This window comes from Acomys minous, assembly GCF_964271855.1.
Source record: "Acomys minous genome assembly, chromosome: 13".
Taxonomy (NCBI): Eukaryota; Metazoa; Chordata; class Mammalia; order Rodentia; family Muridae; genus Acomys; species Acomys minous.
The window spans coordinates 106,357,256-106,379,411 of NC_140495.1; the positions used below are offsets into that span (position 1 = coordinate 106,357,256).

The window sequence follows — 22,156 nt, forward strand, 5'->3', positions numbered from 1 at the left end:
AGTGCTCTCAACCGCTGGACCACCTCTCTAGCCCCTTTACTTGCACTCTACTTTGCTTTGGGCTCACTCGGGAGTCTGATTCTGCAGAACTAAAGATCCTGCTTTCTGGTAAGTTCACATGTGAAGCCAACGCAAGCCCTCAGCAAATGCTGTTTTGAAAAATGAGCCTGTAGACCGTGAGGGAATCGATGGGCTGGCCGAATTCCTTCAAAGAGTCATCAATACATATTACTTATAGAAGCGGAGCTTTTGGTACAGGCTCGGAACAGGCAGTCTGTGATCAACGTCTCTGCAAAAATTCCTGAGCTGTATGGATTATGTGCCTTCAACAAAGGGGAGTGATGTTTTTAAAGATGGATCGGACAGAGGAGAAGAAAGTGATGGCACAGACTAAGACTGTCAAAAGGCAGGGTACGACAGTCACCAGGGTCTCCTGTCCTGTTGGGATAGTGTTGATTGTCAAGGGGACAAGCTCAAGAATCACCCGGACAGCCCACCTACTGTGCATGGCACCACTCCCCAACTTGACTCTTGGGCTGTGTAGGAAAGGAAGCTGCGGTGTCTGGTTTGAATGAGAGCTGTCTCCCACAGATTCGTGTCTGTGACTTTAGCTGGGTATGGTGGTGTATGCCTTTAATTCCAGTACTCAGGAGGCTGAGGCAGGAGCCATCGCTTTGAGTTTGAAGCCAGTCCAATCCACATAGCAAGTTCCAGACTACCTGAGAGACACGGTGAGACCCTATCGCAAAAATATGTGTGAGTTCATCACAGTAAAGTGATTTAAAAACAAACAGTCGCCAAAAACAACAAACAAAAGACCCAGAAACCAAATTTCTCTTGAGGAAAGACATGCACTTGTTTGAAGCACCCAGCACACCTGCTCAGGCGTGGACAGCTGTGAAAGAGAACCACATGTGGCGGGGAAAGGGAGGGCTGTGTACATTCATCCTTCTAACTATTGTTCAGCTGCCCACTCTGAGTTACCAGACTAAATCCCCCCCACCCCACCCCCGGGCAAGGCGAGGGGTGGGGGCGGGGGTAGAGGTGGGGTTGGGTGCAGGGTACTTTACCAAGTCATCAAAAATATCTCTCTGGTGCACGTGGATGGTGATCAAAGTCTCAAACTTCACTCTGTCAAACTTGCTGAGGTCATGCGTCGTCTGGCTAATGAGCGTGTTTAAAATATCCAGAAACTTCTGGTTGGTTATTTGCATGATCTTGCGGTCATCTTTCGCATTGTTTAAGGCCTCTTCTGAGTCATGCGTCCACAGCATCTGAATCCCCAGCAGCCCAACCTGCGAACAGCAGACAAGCATGGACGGCATGCTTACGCTGAGCCTTGGCTGCCGTGCATTCACATGAGGCAGACAAGGGTGGGTGCCTTTAAGCTTTAAATAAAAATGTTATCTGTGTGTGTGTGTGTGTATGTGTGTGTGTGTGTGTGTGTGTGTGTGTGTGTGTGTGTGTGTGTACATATATATTCTAGGAGGGGATACAATAAAATGTAAAAATAGTCATCATTTCCAAGGAGTATAAATATATGTAATTTTTATTCCTTCTTTCATAGTTTTCAAATTCCAGGTTTTTATAGCAATGATCCGTTGCATTCATAATCTTTAAAAATATGTTCTGAGCGAAAGCAGAAATGAGGTATCAAGCAATTTTTTAAAATTAACTTGATAGCAGGCAGATTTCAGTTATTTGAAAAAAATTGCTTTAAAGAAATAATATATGCGCACACTAAAAGAAATCTGGGAAGCTGCTCAGTTTTTCTATTACTTCCTGCTCAGTACCCTGACTGCTCTGAACCTGCTCCTAATTCTCCTCCTAACGCTAACTCCCCGGTCTGAATGAGACTTGCATATATACAGTGGTATACACTTTCCCAGGATAGAGAAAATTTGCCACCTTAATGCTAAGAGGCCTGCTAAGCCAAAGAAACAGGCCTCTTAGCACTAAGGTGGCAAATATATGTTTTTCGAGACAGGGTTTCTCTGTGTATCTCTGGCTGTCCTGAACTCACTCTGTAGACCAGGCTGGCCTCAGACTCAGAGAGACCCGCCCACCTCTGCCTCCTTAGTGCTGGAATTAAAGGCATGCACCACGACACCTGGCCAGAAAATAAATTAAAAAAAAAAATCTTTAACACAAGCATTAAAAAATTTCAAGGCAACTATAAAACATTAAAATCGCAGCATTAAAATAATCTCCACGGTTAAGTTGATCCCTGTCTGTGCTTGTACAGCTTGAATAACTAATGCTCAATTGTTTTATGTCTCCAGAATGTGCTCATTAATTTGGGAACCAACTGGAGTTCAGGCCAGGGCAGGAAACATAGTTGGGACAAACTCTGTCTTGTTTGTTTGTTTGTTTTCCCTTAGGAATCTTAATTCTGCCTCATGCCACTTATGAAGAGACTGAAAACCACTTTCCACTTGTCCTGGGTGAAGTGTTAATGCAAGTGCCAGGTCCTTATCCCCGACACTGGGGCTTCGTGATACTTGGCACATGACAGGGAGCTTGTAAGAGACATGGGGCAGAAGAACCGTTGTTGGCACAAACATCCGCTCCCACCATGACAAGCTGAGACTCACATCAGGAACACGTGCGGTTATTTCTCCTGTGTGTGCCCATCTCCCTATCCGGATCCTTTCTCTATACAGTGAGATACGTGCACACAGACATTTATAACGGTGCTTCTCAGCACGCCCAGTGCTGCAGCCCTTTAATACAGTCCCTTGTGTTGTGGTGACACACACCCCGCCCCCACCCCCACCTCCCCCACCCCCCGCCCAACCATAAAATTATCTTCATTGCTACTTCATAGCGGTAATTTGGCTACTGTTGTGAATCACAAGGTAAATATCTGATATGCAAAGGGGTCACGACCCACAGGTTGAGAACCGCTGGTGTTTAAGATGGAATTTTTTTTTTTCCATGCACCGCTTGAGTCTTGGCATACGTCCTTACGGGTGGGAGAAGAGGCAGAGGAGGAGGACTAGGCGTGGCTGAGAACAGAGCAGACGGACGAGCAGGTGCTTACTGAGGGTGCTGAAGCAACCTCCACACCGCCAGGCTAAGCGCGACCTGCTCTCTAGTCCCACATATTTCCATTTGGGGGGGACAGTGTGGACCTCACCTGCGCTGGGAAGTGGCTGAGGAAAGGGAGGAGGAGAAAGCCCGAATCGCTGATCTGATAGTAGGCAGACCGGATTATATTATGTAATGACGACATCTGGACCTTCAGCAAGTCCAGGAGCCAAATCTCTACGGGACCTTTGGCCATAACAGCAGTATCCAACTAAAATAAAATAAAATAAAATAAAAGCGAATTATTAACACGCTGTTTTGGCAAATTGTCACAATTGATAAACCCTAGTGCTATAACACAGAGTAAGTTCTTCTATAGTTTATGTCAGATAGTTATTGGTTTATTTTGTGTATGTGAGCACTGTATGCACGTGTGTGTGTATTTAAATAAGTGCACCCATGCATGTGCAGTTGCCTCAGCTTTATACTTTATATTTTATTTGCATTTCTTTCTCTCCCCCCACCTCTCTTCCTCTGTGTGTGTGTGTGTGTGTGTGTGTGTGTGTATGTGTGTGTACGTGTGCCCAAGGAGGCTAGACAAGGGTGTCAGGTCTCCTAAAGCTGGAGCTATAAGGTGCTTGTGAGCCACCTGATGTGGGTGTTGGGAACCAAAGACGTATCCTCTGAGGGGGAAGCTAACACTCTGAACCACTGAGCCATCTCTCCGGCTCCCTATGCAAAATATTGAAACCACGGGTGAAATAAGTTAAAAAAACATGACTATAAGGGACGACAGAGATCTTGTTCACTAATGTTATCGATGATTTTTTTTTTAAAAAAAATGAACATGAGAGAAGCTAAATGATTTATCTACACTAATTCATAACAAAACTAGAGTTTAAAAAAAAACTGGAACCCAGGGTTGCTCACCCTGCTCTCCACACCCTTTATTGTTCATAAGCGAATTGCATTCTTCTCAACCTACCACTTGAAGGAAATCCTAATAGAAAAAAATTTTCAATTACCATAATTTTTTCTCCTTCTCTTGATATCACAGCCATCATTCGGTCATAGTCTTTTGAATGAAATGTCACCTCGTTTATGTTGTCAGACACCGCAGGGAGATGAGGCTGTAGGAGACACAAAGGCAGAGCCAAAACATCATGCATGGGGCAAACACAAACGCTACGACGACGATGCCCCTTTAAAGCCTTAGTAGAGGCTGGAGAGGTGGCTCAGCAGCTAAGAGCATTTCCTGCCCTTCCACAGGACTCAGGGTCAGCCCCCCTGGCATCCATCCGTATTGGGCAGCTCACAACCACCTCTAACTCCAGCTCCAGGGCTTTGGTGCCCTCTTCTGGCCTCCATGGGTACTGCACTCATGTGTACATACACATACACAAAAAATATAAATAAAATAATTTTAAAGCATAAAACCTTAGTATATTTTACTTTCTTATCTCAAAACTAGAAAGGAAATGGGGGGGAAAACAGCAATATAAACTACTACAAAACCTGATTAACTTAGAGTCCCAGTATTTGCTGAAAACACGGTCTCCCTATACAGTTCAGTTTAGCTTGGAACTTACTCTGCAGCCCAAGCCGATCTTGGACTCTGCTCCTCTTGCCTCGGCCTCCTGAGTGCTGAGATTACAGTTGTATGCCATGGCAACCAACTGTGGCCCACTTTTTTAAATCCTATAGAATATTGTCCCCAAGTCCCGCAAATGTCACTTCTTGTACTACAGACTCGGTGGCCATCCCTTTCTGCTCTCCAGAGAGAGACTGAACCATACCATCCCACCCAGTTTCCCTGACAGGCACAGGTCCCTCTCACTTTTTCTCTTAATTGTCTTTTCCTTTCACGGCTCTTACATGTCACAGGCCAAAGAAACGGAGAGACTATAAAAACCGAGAGCCTGGCAAGGTCTCACGGCTAGTGAACGGTGACTGTTACACACCACCCTCACTGGGCTGTGTGAGGTCAATAGGCTCTAAGGCCATAGAGGATAGGACATTTTCTCATAATATTTTTCAGGTGGGTGTGTGCAGGTATGCATTCGTGTGTGTGCATGTATGTTGCAGGGAGTGCACAGAACATTACATGTTATTCTTTAAGCACCATCTAACTTGTTTTGTGAAACAGGGGCTGGAATTTATTAAGTCCGCTAGGCTAGCTAGCCAGAAAACCCCAGGAGTTCACCCATCTCCTCTGCCTCCTCAGTATGCACCGCTGTGCACAGGAGTTTGTTTGTTTGTTTGTTTTTTAATGTAGGTTCTGGGGCTTGAACTTGGGTCTGCTTGTTTGTGTGGCAAGGGAGCCATCCCCCCAGCTGTATCATCATGGCTTTTGAGTCTCATCTTCCCTGCCTTGCACTGTTAAAGATGTTAGCTTTATTTTCCTTCTTGAGAGCATATCCCACGGATAAAGCGACTTAACCCTTGCATGTCCGGGTTGTACCTGTATGGTGTGGGAGTCACTAGCCTGTCCGAGGATTTCCAGCAGAACCGGATCGGAGACGAAGAAGAATCTCGGAAACAGCAATCGCTTCTTTTCCAAATACCTTCAAACAAATCAAGAGTGATTCCTTTGGGGTGTTTGTGTATGCGTGTGTGTGTGTGTATGTATGTGTGTGTGTGTGTGTGTGTGTGTGTGTGTGTGTGTGTGTGCGTGTGCGTGTATTTGTTTTGGCCATTAAGAGAATAGAAAGCACCAACAGGCATTTCCCAGCGGCCTCTGGGATAGTTGGTGAGAACCAAAGTCCAGCAGGAAAGGCACTTAGGGTAAACAAAGAGGTTTCAAAGCAATAAAGGAAGGGAGGACAAGGCCACCCACTGCCTCTCATCTTCTTTCTCACGGGAAGCCTCCCTGTGAGCCTTTGTCAGAGCATTGGGCACTTCATGATTTAAATTTGGGATGAAATTATCTCCAACCCAGAAAATGTTGAGGACAACACGGAGGACACCTCTCCCTGCAGCTGGGGCAGACGGATAAACCTGGATGAACCAGGACTCGTCACCACCATATTTTAAATAGAAATCAAGGATGGATTCCACTTTAGCTTATAAACGCTTGCAGAAAGGTCTTTGGAAGACAGTGTCCGTGCCATTTGTCTGGCCAGCTCTCCTCTTACTGCACACCTCTTCTCCACGCCCCAAGTGGGATCAATATAATCCCCTAAAAGAGAAATCTACATACACACCCTGGAATCTGTAAGTGAGACTGCTTGGGAAGAGGGCCCCTGAGATATAATGAGTTGGAAGGTCTGTTTTTCAAGAAGACTGTTGGGTTTATTCAGTGTATGTGTACGTCCCATGGTCCCAGGGAAACAAAGCCCTAGACCCAGATGGGTCCTACACCCAACAGCAAGAGCCCTCACAAAAGAAACAGAAGAAATGAAGGCCACGTGAAGAGCGCACACGTCGGGGTTATGACACGAGCCAAGGCAGCCCCAGAGCCACCCATAGCTCTGCCACAAGCTCCCAGGGGAGCCAACACCTTGAATTCACACTTCTTGCTGCCAGAACTGGGACAGGGAAGGGGGAAAAAAATGTCTGACGCATTAAGACACCAGTTGGTGGTCACTGGCACGACAGCCCTGGGAAGCAAATGCAATGCCTTAGCCCACTCACCCCGAGTCTTTCTTAATGAGAAATTGAGTTTACGGGAGTTTCAGGTTCCTATTTCCGGTGGGACCGGCCCTAGGAACACCGGAAACGCGGACAGAACTGAGTGAGTGGCTGGACAGAAGGGCGGGCCCTTACCCTGTGAGGGACTTCTGACAGACTTCCAACTGCTCGTGCAAATGAGGCAGGAGCTGCCCCATCGTCTCGTCCCCGACACAGCAGCTGATCACGTTAGGGTTCTCGTGAGCTCGCTGCATTATTTTTACCCACGCCTTGTCAATATTCTGGAAACGTTTGGCTTCCTAAAAGCAAATCCAAAGTTGGGTAAAGACGAGGGTCTGGATAACTGAGGAGAGCGAGCAGCGCTCCACTTTAAATTCCTTTTCTTCAGATGCAATCATTTAAACAACAACAACAAAATTTTTTCTTCATTTTTTTTCTCCTTAATCCTAAAGAGCGAGGCCCCAAACCCATCAAGCCACTTATTAAAATGCTCTGTGATGACAATGAGGTTTATCACTTATTTGTCTCCTTGCATTTAATATAGTTCTGAAGTGCCACATGATTAATTTGCCGAGCTGCCGACTTAAAGTTCAAATCTAGTCTTTCATCACCCCAGGTGTTTTCGGCTTGATGAGCCAACTGGAGAGGCACAGAGATAATTTGATCTCGGGGATCTTGGAATAATCATGGCTCCAACGTTACCTCAGGGAAAAGGCAAAGGGAGGAGGGAACAGCGAGGGCACAAAACAAAGCCTCATTTACATACTTGCAAATAAAAACTTTCTACGCCCTGTGGACAATATTAAGTTCTTCATTCAGTTGTAAAAAAGAAAAAAAAAAAAGAAAAAAAAAAGAAAGAAAGAAAGAAAAATGCCTCTGGAAATTAGCACAATTTTTGTCTCTTTTTCAAGTGCTATTTTCCAATTAAAAATGGACTTTAACATTAGAGTCTAAAACAAAGTGTGTTGCAAAGAGAAATGAGCCATTTTCCTGCTTTTTTTTTTATCCTTGATTTATAATCTGCATCGATCCTGTCTTTAGGCGGGCGGATTTAGGGGGAGCAGGCTTAACGGTGTAAGAGAGAAGTCACCATGAGAGTAAACGATCTATCACTGAACACTGGTTTGGTTTTGAGACATTGTCTCGTGAAGCCCAAGGCTGGCCGTGAACTCATCATGTACTCAGGATGACCTTGGATTTCTTATCCTCTTGCATGCCGGGATCGCAGGCAGGTGCCACCCCACACAGTTTATGTGCCGCTGGGAAACCGAACCCAGAGGCCCATGAATGCTAGGCAGAACCACATGCTTGGCCTGCTGGAAAGGCTCCCAGTATACAGCACCTTTGAAAGTCTCAACGCATATTTCTAAAACGGGTTCTTCTTTCTAACTGTATGTTCCTGACCAGCTAGTAGTGGGTTTACTATTAGGTAACTGAACATAGATTAATTTTATTGGTGATAACTCGATTGACTAATTTTATTGGTGATAACTCCATTTGAAGACCAGGCTGGCCTCAGACTCACAGAGATTCGCCTGCCTCTGCCTCCTGAATACTGGGACAAAGACATAGATGGCACCAAATATTTTTTTTTAATATTAATAGGGATCGAACCAAGGATTCCATGAATGCCAGGCAAGCACTATACCACTGAGCTATATAGCCAACCCTCTCTTTAATTTTCATTCTGGGAGGGGTCTTTCAAAGTAGCACAGGAAGGCCTATCGACAGAAAATTCCCCTGCCTCCGCCCCCCTGAGTAGCTGAGATCACAGAACTGTACCGCCGGGCCAAGATCACCAAATGACTTTATAAAGACTTGCAAAAGCTCTGTTTACCTGAGGCAGCTGTTTGGCAATGTCCCCGCCTACAAAGACAGCTTCGAGATAGACCCACAGGTTCTGCACCACCAGCCACTCCTCAATGATGTCCGAGGAAGTTGACAACTTGAACACCCAGTTCTGGATGTTTTTTTTAAACGGAGCGTTATACCTAGAAGTAGAGGACAGAAGCCATGCTTCCTACTGTGGCCGGTGCTGGGGTACAATCTGCTGACACATTAGGGTTTCGCAGATCTCTGGGAGGAGGAGGAGGAGGGACTTCCAGAGTGAGAAACTTCTCAAATAAGCGTGTACTCTCCCTAGGAGGGCTCTACACACTGCTGGGAACTGACTTCCAAATGAACCATCCTCCCCGACAGCTGTGAAAGCATTGAGTCATATAGTGTCATAAGTGTATTTTACCAGGTTATGTACATGTAAGTATAAGGTTCAAGGATTCAAATCCAGTGCTCTCCTATAGCTTCCCTAGCTGCCTGCATACATGTGACATACACACAAATATACACGGGTGCAAATATATGAAATTTTTTTAAAGACCCTATTGCAATTAGCTAGGAGGACTGAGGCTACAAATACTCAAACCAAAGACCTGAATCTCTTGGCTGCTGTCTTTCTCCACCAGCCCATTTCAAGAGCCTGTCTTCTGGCAAAGTCAGGATGGCCAATCTGCAATGACCCATGGGAATCACCAGCCCATGAAGGCCAGGAACCAATGACTACGCTAAGGTCACCTTGGTTAGGAGGACTCAGATTCAAATAGTGGATCTTTACTTCGATAAGTCCAACCCACAATCCCCTGGCCCAGGATCTCTATAGATTACACATATCCAAACAGGGGCCAGAGGTCATGGTAGATGCCAGTCATCAGCCCGGGATCCCATCTTAGAGAGTTAGGACGCCCATGGTCCCTGGACAGTGAGTGACCTCTGTTGACGATGGGGCTGTGGTGTGTTTCTTAGGCGTGTGAGAGAGGGGATAGTCAAGAATTACCGGGCAGTCAAGGCTCCACAGAGAAACCCTGCCTCAAAACAAAACAAAACAAAACAAAATTTAAAAATTAAAAAAAATTAAAAATAAATAAAAATTACTGGGGCTAGAGAGATAGCTTGGCAGTTAAAACACTGCCTGCTCCTCTAGAGGACCCGCATTCAGTTACCAGCACACACATCAGAAGCCTCACAACCACCTCCAAGTCCAGTCCCAGGAGACCCAATGCCCCTCTTCAAGAGTCTACCCCACGGGCGCCTGTACACATGCGGCATTGCACGCAGACTGTTATACATGTGCACGTAATTGAAAAAACCACGACGGCGATGAAATATTGTGAGGATGGGGGTCACAAATGTTCTCACTGGTTGACGACTAGAACACGAGGTAACAAGTTAGAGCAGATAGAAGAAGAAGAAGAAGGTGCCATCTTGGTACTGGTTAAGCTGCCATAGCCTGGGGCTAACAAGTATGACGGCCTCCACCATCCTGGGAAAATGGGGGGGGGGGGGAGGGAGAGAAGGTAGCTCTGAGGAGAGATAGAATGGCCGGGATTGTTAGGGAAAAACAGACGGTGTGTACAGACAAGAGCTTGAATCTGATTAAATGCCCCAGCTACAAAATTAGGCTATGACGCTAGACACCAACTTTTTAAATCTTACCCGTGGTTTATAAAATTACCTGTTGCTTAGCAAGGAGCCTAAGACCATCAAGCTGTCCTCCATCAAAGTGATAATTTCTCCAGACTCCGTTCCTTTGAGCAAGAGCTCGCCTTTCCCCTTAAATGCTGCGAAACTCAGGTTCTGGTTGGTCCAGTTCTCAATCACCTGAGCCAGCTTGGCTTCGATATCCTTCTCCTTAATGGCAGATATGCAGATATCCTACAGAGGAAGACGACAGAACGGCCGTGGCATTCTCAACCGCAAGCTGCATGTACCATGACATCACAGCACACGGAGCGTGGAAGGGACCAGAAGTCACGTCGCTCAGTGAGTTGACTTGCAGCTGAGAAAGCCAAGGGCCCCATGCTGCGGGTTCATACCAGAACCGGTTAAAAAATCTGGAAAAGGCAGACAGGTGAGATGGCTCAGCAGACAAAGGTGCTTGCCACCAAGCCTGGTGGCATGAGCCCAGTCCTCCTAGGGCCCACATGGTGATAGGGGAAACCAAATCCTGGAAGTTCTTCTGTGGTTTCCACATGCACCTCCAAGGTGTGTGCATGTATGTACACACACACACACACACACACACACAAAGCAAAACTGCAATACTATTTTTTTAAATTTTTTAACTCCAAATAGACTTCATAAAAACCAATGAATTAAAAAATTTAGACAAAACATCCTAAGGAATCACCAAGAATATAATACATGAATACCATAAACTTTTTTTTAATGTTGGTATACTTAAAAGACAGGAGGATAGACTGATGGGCTCTAAAAATTAATGTGTTTCAAAGGATCATTTTATCTTAACATCAACCTCAGCATATACTGAATGAACTCCCATCCACCCTCCATTTCATTGGAGTATCTCAGAACCCCTGTACCCCAGAAATCTATATACATGATTAATGTTGCTGTTCAACTTCTTCACAACTGCCTTGTTCCTACTGGCCCAAGCATATGTGCACAACTCCAATCTGACCAGCTCTGTATCTCTAACATGCTGTCAATTGCATGTGCTAACCATGCAGGCACGGCACATTCTCTTATTTTACCGTCAACTAATCCTAGCAAGCACGCTATTTATACAAGCTGTTCTGGAAGAGTAAATACAAGTTTAAACTCCTTTTTCAAGATCTACGGAGAGCAAAACAAGTCTTAATTTAAAAAAAAAAAACAGCTGGAAGCTGGGCGTGGTGGCGCACACCTTTAATCCCAGCACTCGGGAGGCAGAGGCAGGTGATGTCTGTGAGTTTGAGGCCAGCCTGGTCTATGAAGTGAGTCCAAGACAGCCAAGGCTACACAGAGAAACCCTGTCTCAAACTACAACAACAAAACAAAATCAGAGCACGGTATGGTGGCATACTTAGGAGACCCAACATGGTCAACATAGTGAGTTCCAGGAAAGCCAGAGCTACGTAGTGAGACCCTATTTCAAACACACACACACACACACACACACACACACACACACACACACACACAATTTCATTACAGCTGGAGAAGTACCACACTTGTGGAATACCAAAGCTCAGTTCCCAGCACCGACGTCACATGGGTCACAACTGCCTCTAACTCCAGCTCCAGGGGATGTCCCATTCTGTCTCGTGTGAGCACTGGCAATTGTGTACATATTGATTGTGTGCACATGACACACACACACATATACACATAAAAATAAAATAAACGTTTTAAATTTTTCAAAACTCTGTGTAAGCCGTCCAGGATGGGAAGCAGGGCACAAGCTCTCTCTCTTCTGTAGAAACTAAAACAAAGAAAATGGTGCCGCAGAAGCTAAAAGACTGATCACAGCGACCCCTGGTGTCACACAGTGGAGCCAGATGACCATTCTTCACAATGGCATTGTGTATTTAATAAAGAACTGGGGGGGGGGGGGCAGAAGGGGAGGGGGTTGTTTGCAGTCATAAGGAAATGATAGAGAGAGAGAAATGTCAACTTCCCAAACTGACCATGACACATTCTATACTTGTGTTGAATCCCCACTCTGTGTTCCACAGATATATGCAGTTATGCATAGAGTAAAAACTGAAAATAAAATAAATGCCAGAGCTGGAGAGATGGCACAGTAGTTCCCACTGCACACACTGGGCAGCTCAGAACCACCTGTAACTCCAGCTCCCAGGGGATCCAGCGCCCTCTACTGGCCTCTTCAGGCACTTGCACTCAGCATGCACATACCCACACACAGCCATACACACATAATGAAAAAGCCAGTGTCTATTTGTGACACTGTCAGGAGAAAAAAAAAAAACAAACCCAGCAACATTCCTGCACGGCCTCATTCTCTCACACACCTCAATATCATCCTTGTTCTTGAGGAGGGGCGCCTCCATGATATTTCTCAGACAAAAGGAATCAGACTCCACGTCGAACGGGGTGCCAGTGAGCTCCGAGATGCGGTCCCAGTGTCGCTGCTTCATCGCTTTGTTGGTCATCATTTCCAGTAGGGGACATGACTCACTGAAGTCATCGATTCGTTTCTTGAGGTCCAGAAAAGCCTGCCAGTCTTTCAGTCCTTTGGGGAGTTTTCGACATCTTTCAGGAAGAAGAAAGAAAGAAGATTCTTACCTGTGAAGTTGTTGGGGGTTTTTTTTGTTTGTTTGGTTGGTTTGTTTTGTTTTGTTTCATTTTAGTTGGTTTTGATTTTTAAGAAAGTGGTTTTTCCCCTCTTTGAATAAAGTGTTATGAACAGACAGCAATAAAATAGCTTGCGAAGCATATTTTCTTTTTGTTTTATTTTATGTGCATGACTGTGTTGCTTGCTGTGTATGTCTGTGTACTACTTATGTACCTGGCGCCCAAGGAGGCCAGAAGAGGGTACTGGATCCCATGAAACTAGACCATGGCTGTGAGCTACCATGTGGGTGCCAGGAATAGAACCCAGGTCTTTTAGAAGAATGGCTAATGCTTCTAATTGCTGGGACATCTCTCCAGTCCCTGAAATGCCTTCTTTTTTTAATATTTATTTTTAATTATGGGTGTTGTGTGTCTATATATGGGCATATGCACCATGTGCATGCAGTACCCAGAGAGGCCAGAAGATGGTGCCCTGGAACTGGAGTTACAAGTGAATTTTTAGCCACCTGATGTGGTTGCCAGGAACTGAACTGGGGTCCTCCGAAAGAGCAGGAAGCACTCTTAACCACCGAGCCATCTCTCTAGCCCCAGCTTGTGAATGGTCTTACGGGAGCCTTGTAAGATGAACGCTGTAAGAAAGCAAGCTAGTGTGACTGAGGCTCACCTGTTCTGGAATTCCTGCAGTTCTGCGTTGATTTTTTCAATATCTACATCTCCCCAAAGAATTTCATAATAACCACTGATGCTGCCCATGACAGTATCATACAATCCGTACAGCTTCTGTAGCAAGTTGAGCTCTTTTCTGAGGAACAAAATAATGACGTGAGCCATGCCTCTCAGCCACAAGATGCACACAGCAGTAGAGGCTTCCAATACAACCTCTTTGCTAAAGCTCCATCAGTAAGGTCAAGGCCCCACAACATCTCAAAGCATAGACTCACTTGGCATTAACAAGTGGCTTGGTTATCTTATAAAGGACAAATTTGGACACTTTCCTAAGTCTATGAAGCATACTATGTTGTTAGCTACCTTGTTTTTTGTTGTCTGTTTTGTTTTGTTTTGTTTTTTTCTTGGAGACAGGGTCTCATTGTGTAGCTCTGGCAGGCCTGGAACTCACTATGTAAACCAGATTGAACTCACAGAGATCCCCCTGCCTCTGCCTCCAGGGTGCTTGGATTAAAAGTATATGCCATTGCATCCAGCTATAGTTATCCCGTTTTTCAGTTTTGTACATCATTTTTCTTTTCTGTGGTCCTAGGGATGATTTCATTTTTTCCTTGGAGGTTATTCCAAGTTATGTTAAATGTGTGTAAAATAAGAGGGGAGAAGAAAGGTGACACTGTCTACAGAGCGGCATCGCACTGGAAAATCACAAAACATAAAAGCAGAGCTCTGAGGACACCATTTCTGCACCTTCCACTTATTTAATGTTCACTTAATACAGCCACCTGACAATGAACGCACATTTGTTAGACTCAATAATTTACAATGAATGATAGATTTCAGGGGCCAGCACGATGGCTCAGCAGATAGAGGGGCTTGTAGCCAAGCCAGGTGACCTGAGCTTGAACCCGGGGTGCCATGGTGGAAGGAGATAATCAACTCATATATGTCTTCTGACCCCCCCACACACACATGCTGTGGCACATGTACACACACACACACACACACACACACACACACACACACACAATTAAAAACAAATGTTATATAACTGTTAACTAAAATAGATTATCACTATAAAAATGGCCCCTGGGTCAGATGGCCACATGCCCTGCTCTACTGGAGATTAGCATGTTGAATCTCACACCAAGTGCGTGAGTAAGAGTTACTCGGATGGCCATGTAAAATTGACGATTTTCTAGAACCCAACACATGAGGTCAGACACCGGCAGTTCTAACAGAATTGGTGAGCAGGTTATACTTGGAGATCAGTGTTTTGGGAGTGTAAAACCATCTGCCCTAAACAGATGGCTGAATGGTTCATCCATCTTCTGATGAAAGTCAAGACTCTGAAGGCATTGCTGTAATGCCTCCCCCGCCCCCCACCCATCCTCCACTATCCCCGGGCTGGGGATCAAACGCAGGGCCTCACACATGCTAGGTGAGCACCTACCACCGAGCCACGTCCCAGCCTTGATGCTGCTCCTGAAAAAGACATAGCTAAGATCCTATTGATTATATCTTGTTAAATCGCAGATATGTTGCTTAAAATCGAGCAAGTAATTTACCCATCAATTTCAATACAATCTACACCTACCCCGTGAGGCAGAGCACCATTGACATAGATGTTGTCAGAAGGGAAGTCAAAAAGCATAAGGGTCAAAATGGCAAGAATTCAGATTCACTAACACTGTGCAACATTGGCGAAAGGGGAAAGTAAGTCATAAAGACAATTTTACGCAAGCCCAGAATTACTGCAGCCAACTTTCCACCTTCTCCAGAAATCTTCCTTTGCGTGTGGACATTAGTTGCTTTACTGCTGCTGTGATAAAACACTCTAACAAAAGATCCTCCGGGAAGGAGGGGTTTATTTTAGCTCACAGTGTGAGGTTACAACGGTCCCTCACGGACAGGAAGCGGAGGCAGCTGGTCACATGGCATCCACAGTCAAGATGAAAGTGAGGAACGCTTTGCTCAGTTTGCCTTCTCCTTTTTATACAGCGTAGGACCTCAGCCTAGGGGATGACTCTGCCCATGGTGAAAGGGTCTTCCCACTTCAGTTAACCTGACAATCCCCCAGGGGCACGGCCTGGTGCCCATCTCCCAGGCGATTCTAGATCTCAAGTCGACAGACGAAAGGAGCCACCACAGAGATTATGCATCTAACAAGCCAGACACAGTAGGTATATGGGAAATATAGAGGGGGTGACCGAAGCTGCGTTCTGTCCTTACATGGGCAGTATTGACTGATTTACATGGAATACTCATGCATTTTCAGAACTTACCTAGTTTTGTGCAGAACCTCGTAGTCTGTCACGGGTAATCCGAACAGTTGCTCCCCAGATGAGTATGTAACAAATTTCCTCCATAGATCATCAAAATTGGCCTATAACAAAGATTTTTAAAGTTTTACTGACATTGAATTAATTCAGATCCCATTAAAGTGTAATTTATTATAATTGAGAGAAAGGGTAATACACATGAAAGAAGGACTTGCGGAGCAAATTTATTCTTATCCAAGCCACCAGAGGAAAGCAGGACACTTACCGAAGTTAACTTCCCAGCATTCTACACGTGTATCCATTTCATATCAAATTAATTCTTTAATGAACTAAACGGTCTCCAGAAACGCTATATTTCAAATCCCTGTCTGCACATTTGAAAGTAATAAAATGGCATTTAAAAAATCTGTAATTTAGTTTTGTTTTTTTTTTCACTACTTTAGACTAGCGGCCTCTCTCTCCCACGGGGACTCAAAAGTGAGAAAAGTGTTAGCATACAAAGCCAAGCTGTTTTCTCTATCTGCAACACAGAACCTAAAACACCAAGGGTAACACACGCCTTTTCCTTCCTTAGGATTTCTTTTATTTTTAACTATGTGTGTTCATGTGTACCTGTGTGTATGTCTACATGTATGTGGTGGCCGTGGAGGCCAGAGTACAGCGTCATATCCCCCACAGCTGGAGCTACAGGGGGTTGTGAGTCACCATGTAGGTGCTGAGAACCAAACTCAGGTCCTCTGCAAACTCAGTAAGAGGCCTTAACTGCTGAGCCATCTTACAATCACCCTCAAAATAGCATGTATTTGATTGCTAAAATGCGAGCCGTGCTCAAAGCATGGATCTACCTATTGCAATAGGAGCACTCCCCAGAAGTCCCTTCCCCACAGGGACACTCCACAGAGAGTGAGTGTCACAGCTCCCCACATGCCGCTGCTTAGGTCTCCCTGTGGAGCCTGTGCACAAACTGTGAGTGCTCCTCCCCGCCCCCGCCCCCCCCCCCCCCCCCCCCCGCCACCTGACTCTAACCGTTCCCGCCCAATGCATCTGAGATGCCTCTTCTTCCACGGAGCCTTCTCTGCTTGCCCCAGTAGTTCCCATCTGGCCTGGGAGACCTATAGCCCTGCTTACAAATCCCAAGTTTCCATAACTAGGTCATAGCCACATCGCCTTCAGAATCATGTCCCCTAGCTTTATTTCCTCTCATCTGATTTTAGCAGCTTAGAAATAACAACCACTTCCTAATTGAATTTCTATGATAAAGCTACACAGCAAGTACCTGACAATTTTTTCAGATTTATTTTTAATATTTATTTATTTATTTATTTATTTATTATTTATTATGCTGCCTGCATGTGTGCCTGCAGCCAGAAGAGGGCACCAGATCTCATTATAGACAGTTGTGAACCACCATGTGGCTGCTGAGAATTGAATTCAGGACCCTTGGAAGAACAGACAGTGCTCTTAACCTCTGAGCCATCTCTCCAGCTGCCGTCTGCCTTTAATTATTGAGAGTGCAGGAGGAACAGGAAATACAAAATTATTCTCTAGCTACTATGGGAAATAGGGTTATTAAAGCAAGGAGGTGTGGGGGCCAGAAACAGAGAACAGAACTCCTTAGGTCTCACGGGGGAAGAAATTTATAGAGCACTGCATGGATTTACGAAACTGTCAATCAAGTAGATGTGTCGTTTTTCCTCAGGATGTTCTCACCATTCTGAGTGTAGAAAGAGCAAAGGAAATGGAAAAGGAAACGTCAATGACACCAAAGAATAACATCAAGGTTGTCCTGTAGCCTCACATACACATGTGCACATGTGCCCCCACACACAGGTACACACACACACACATATGTACACACATAGATGTACACACGTGCCCATACACACAAGATTCGAACGCAACTAATATTTGTACGTATTTTGAACATTAGGTTTTTCTATTGTAAGATAAAACAAAATTTCCTCTAAAATCATGTTTTTTTAAAAAGTGCATTGTCAATGTGACAGGAAAGAGCTGTTTTTTACCTGGAATATCTGCAGCCTGTTGCTAGCCTCTTGGGGTGGAATATTTGGAACCATGGGTCCTTCCTGTAAGAAATAATATTATCTCCACTCCAGCTCTTAACATGCGTGTCCATTTAGTGGTTCCCATCTAGAACCCCCTTTATTTTTAAATTTTATTTATTTGCTTTACATACTGGTAGGAAGTTCCCCTTTCTGCTCTCTTCCCAGTCCTTCCCTCTCCTCTCCCCTCTCCTCCCCCAACACCCTCTCCTCCTATTCTTCTCAGAGAAGGGGAGACCTTCCACGGATATCATCCCGCCTTGGCATACCAATTAGGACTGGGCTCAACTCCTTCGACTGATGCCTAGATAAGGCAAAAGCAATTTAAACCTTCTTTTTAAAAAAATTATAAAGTGGTACATAACTAACAGACATTATTTATGCCTTTATTTTTTAAGATTATTTAAATTGCTTTTGAGTGTGTGTGTGTCCATGTGCTTGTGTGTGTCTGTGTGTCTATATGTGTGTGTCTGTGTGGGTGTATGCACACATGAGTGCAGGTACCCTCAGAGGCCAGAAGAGGGCATCAGATCCCGTGTAGCTGGAGTCACAGGCATTGTGAGCTGCCCAGCATAGGTGCCTATACTCAAACTCATGATTGAGCAGCAAGTGTTCTTAACAGATGAGCCATCTCCCCAGCCTCCTTTTCAGAAATTCTGTAAGAATCCTAACCTCGAGACAGATAAAGCCCCTCTGCTCTCTCCACACCCTTCCAGATTGTTGCTTATCTTAACAGTCAAACCTGCTTTCTTTCTCTGTAGCACGTGCTCCAAGGAACAAACCCTCACATACAGACGTAAATACACAGACTGGGGCATTTATGTACAAGTTACCTACTTCTTGGGGTAAGAGTCCCTTTTATCTCGCATGAACCTGCCATGCATGTTGCAGCACGCAGTGTGCCACGTTTAAATTACCGTCTCGTAGGCTTCCGTAAAGTTTACAACATCCTCGCGAAAGGTATCCACCGACTCGAGCAGATTGCTTTTAAACTTGGGTTGCACTTGAACAAGTTCATCTTGTACAGAAACCTAGAGTCAATAAGAATATTCAGCATGAGGGCCTGAGTGACATATTAAAAATGGAAACTGTAATTCTCCTGCAGCGGGTCTGCCATGCCATAAGTGGTGGGGATAAAGACGTCTCCGCTCACCTGTTATAACAGGCATGAAGAACCCAGATGTACCTACAGGACCCTGAGGTCTTTCTCTGCTTTGTTATTGAAGAGGACTGTTACACCACAGACAAAAACTAACCCAAAATGCCTCAGAGACTTAAATGTAAAAGCTAAAATTATAAAACTACTCTAAGAAGATGTAGGTATGACCAAGGATTTCCTGCATATGGTATGAAAAGACAGACAACTAAAGAAAAGAGTGGATTGGCAAAAAAAAAAAAAACATTGCAGGGGGCTGGAGAGATTGCTTAGAGGTCAAGAGCACTACCTGATCTTCCAAAGGTCATGAGTTCAATTCCCAGCAACCACATGATGGCTTCACCACCATCTAACAATGAGATCTGGTGTGTAGACAGAACACTTGTACATAATAATTAATAAATAAATAAATCTTTTTTTTAAAAGCACTTCAGAAGGTACCACTGAGAATGTGAAACAATTGGCGCTGGGGATATAACTCAGTGGTAGAACTCCGCTAGGCATGGATAAAGGCCTCAGTCTGACTGCTCCCAGCATCACCAACCAACCAATGAAGTAAAAAGACTATCCACAGAGCAAGAGAGGAAATACTCACAAATCATACATGAGATAAGGAACCCAGAATATATTAAGAACTCATAAAAAACTCAACAGTAAGAAAGGAAAGCTCAATTTTAAAAAAATAAGCCCAATTTTTACATGTGCATTCCTCTGGTGATCTATAAATGGCCAATAAAGCGGTCACATGAACTGATGAGAAATACCGTTAGCAACTGGAAAAAAAAAAAAGCTAAAGTGCCTGGGGTGCTACGGTTGAGCCTTGGAAATGAACGCTGAGTTAAAATTCCTCACATAGGCCCACATAATGCATGATCCCATCTACGTTAAATATTCAGGAAAGATAAACCCACGGGCATGAAAAGTCCTCCAGGGTTAGGGTAAGGCGGAGAATGAGGGGCACCTGCTGGCGGGCAACGGGGCTCCTTTAGGGGATGATGGGGTGATGAATATGCTCTAGAATGAGGGCGTGGTAGGTTCATATGATTTTGCAGATATGAAGAAGAAGAAGAAGAAGAAAAAGAAGAAGAAGAAGAAGAAGAAGAAGAAGAAGAAGAAGAAGAAGAAGAAGAAGAAGAAGAAGAAGAAGAGTTGCCTATGTCAGAATGGCCACTCTTCTGGCATGCAGGTCATAGAGCAATAGAAACTATTGTAAGTGACAGTGTTTAAGAGAGTTCACCGTGCGTTCTCCTGGAAGGGCAGGGTTGGGTGTGCTTACAGCTTTGCTCTGCAGCTTGTTGAACGAGTACCTCAGGGTGTCCACACCCTCTGACTCCTCTTTGGTTACTTCCACTTCAAACCTGTTCAGGATGCTGTAGGCCTCCTGCAAAGCAGCAGCAGCAGCAGGGGTCAGGGAAAGTGCCCACTAGGACCCGTAGACGCATCCTAAAAACACTACGTCTTCGAGGGAGACGGGGAATTCAATCCTACCAGCGTGGTCTCCAGAACTAACGCTGCTGGCTCAGAACTACGGGCCCTGAAACCCACACCTCCCTGTCACCTGGGTGTCACAATGAGAGGCTCAAACTTAGAAAATATCCCTAGAGCTACTTTCTGTCTCTCTCTTCCTTGGACTTGGGACAGTGCCTATGATGGCATCTCATACATTAGTTAACTATATAAGGAGTAGAGAGAAATGATGGTACATATAGTCTCAGGCATTAGAGAATGGATTAGCAACTGGGTTTACCAAAAGAATGCTTGCTGAGGAAGTTAAGTGTATAATTTATTAAAACAATGAGTGATCCATGGCCAGCATCCCAAGTTCCTAAATATTAAGATCTTAAAAGTAGCAAAAAAAAAAAAAGTATGAAAGTCATTAGCTACCAACGAGAATAAGATGGCTCAGTGGTTAACAGCACTGGCTGCGCTTCCAGAGGTCCTGAGTTCAACTCCCAGCAACCACATGGTGGCTCACAACCATCTATAATGTGATCTGATGCCCTCTTCTGGAAGCCAAGTGTATGTGTAGGCAGAGCACTGTATACACAATAAATAAACCTTTTTTTAAAAAGATTTTTTTTAAAAAGAAAGAAAGGAAACCCTTGGTCCCCAGTTGCTGGCACTGTTTAGGGACATTCAGGACATGCAGTCTTGCTGGTGGAAGTACATGACTTGGGGAGGGATCTGAGAGCTTAAAGCTTCCCCCTTATCCTAGTTTGGTCTCTCTGCCTCCTGCGTGTGTTTGAAGGCGTGACCTCACGCCTGCCTGCCCCTGCCACCAGGGCTGTTGCTTGCTGCCAAGCTTCCCTGCCCCCACCCCGGCACAACGGGTGCTCTTCCCTCTGGAACAGTGAGCCAAGATGCTTTGGGTCGTGGTGTTTAACAGAATGGTAACTGACACAGGTGCCAAGAGGAGGCAGCGCCAGTACCAACTCCTCAGACACTATAACCCACCTGGGAGGGTGCTGCCTGAAGGGAGCATGCCGAGTGGAAACCACGCTAAGATCAATTCTCATTATCACTAAGTCAAAGCAACGATCTATCCCAAATACGATGAATCATAAAACACTGGACAGATGAAATAATGACATCCCCAGTGGCCTCTAGGACCGAGATAAAAATGTTTGTTTTAAGCCATTGAGAATTTACACTCTGGTAATCTACCATTGCTGTAAGAGGGAAAGAGTATGGCATTGTTCTAAGCTCCAGCAGGCGACTACTGAGCTTACACGGGCTCTTAGTACCCTCCTGCCCACGCAGTGCATATCCTTTAAGGAAGGCCAACAACTGGTCTCTAGGAAGCTAAAGCTGTTTGGAGAATTCACCTGCCAAAGCAGAACTAACATGAGAGGGTGCATTCAATATAACCCATAAGATGTTTGTGTACGTACCAAACACTAAACATCGGCTAGACCATTAAAGTGCATTGCCTGCATCTGGTTTGTGTTGGAGTCCTTAGAATTCCCTCAGAGACATCAACATCAAAGAAGACTATTCCAAGCTGGGTGTGATGGTGCACATTTGTAATCCCAGAACTCGGGGGCAGAGGCAGGCGGATCTCTAAATTGGAGACCAGCCTGGTCTACAGAGTGAATTCCAGGACAGCCAGGGCTACACAGAGAAACCCTGTCTCAAAAAAGCCAACACCTCCAACCTCCCCCCAAAGAAACCCTATTCCATCTACTAGATGAAGAAATGCATTACAGAATAACTTTTTTTTAAGCTTGCTTCTAGTTTTAAAA

The 22,156-nt window shown here is 44.9% G+C and overlaps 1 protein-coding gene across 3 annotated transcripts in view; it reads right to left on the reverse strand.

The window, feature by feature from the left end:
- Positions 1-22,156, reverse strand: part of DNAH8 (dynein axonemal heavy chain 8) — a 251,771-nt gene that overhangs the window by 137,446 nt on the left and 92,169 nt on the right. For all 3 annotated transcript variants that reach the window (XM_084754008.1, XM_084754009.1, XM_084754007.1), the window contains exons 32-44: positions 20,191-20,295; positions 18,676-18,789; positions 17,720-17,782; positions 15,699-15,799; positions 13,415-13,552; positions 12,468-12,708; positions 10,169-10,368; positions 8,498-8,651; positions 6,796-6,959; positions 5,492-5,594; positions 4,056-4,160; positions 3,140-3,301; positions 1,071-1,295 (exon numbers count right to left, since the gene is read on the reverse strand). In XM_084754008.1, coding sequence (XP_084610134.1) covers positions 1,071-1,295; positions 3,140-3,301; positions 4,056-4,160; positions 5,492-5,594; positions 6,796-6,959; positions 8,498-8,651; positions 10,169-10,368; positions 12,468-12,708; positions 13,415-13,552; positions 15,699-15,799; positions 17,720-17,782; positions 18,676-18,789; positions 20,191-20,295 — 1,875 coding nt within the window. The remainder of the gene's footprint in view (positions 1-1,070; positions 1,296-3,139; positions 3,302-4,055; positions 4,161-5,491; positions 5,595-6,795; positions 6,960-8,497; positions 8,652-10,168; positions 10,369-12,467; positions 12,709-13,414; positions 13,553-15,698; positions 15,800-17,719; positions 17,783-18,675; positions 18,790-20,190; positions 20,296-22,156) is intronic.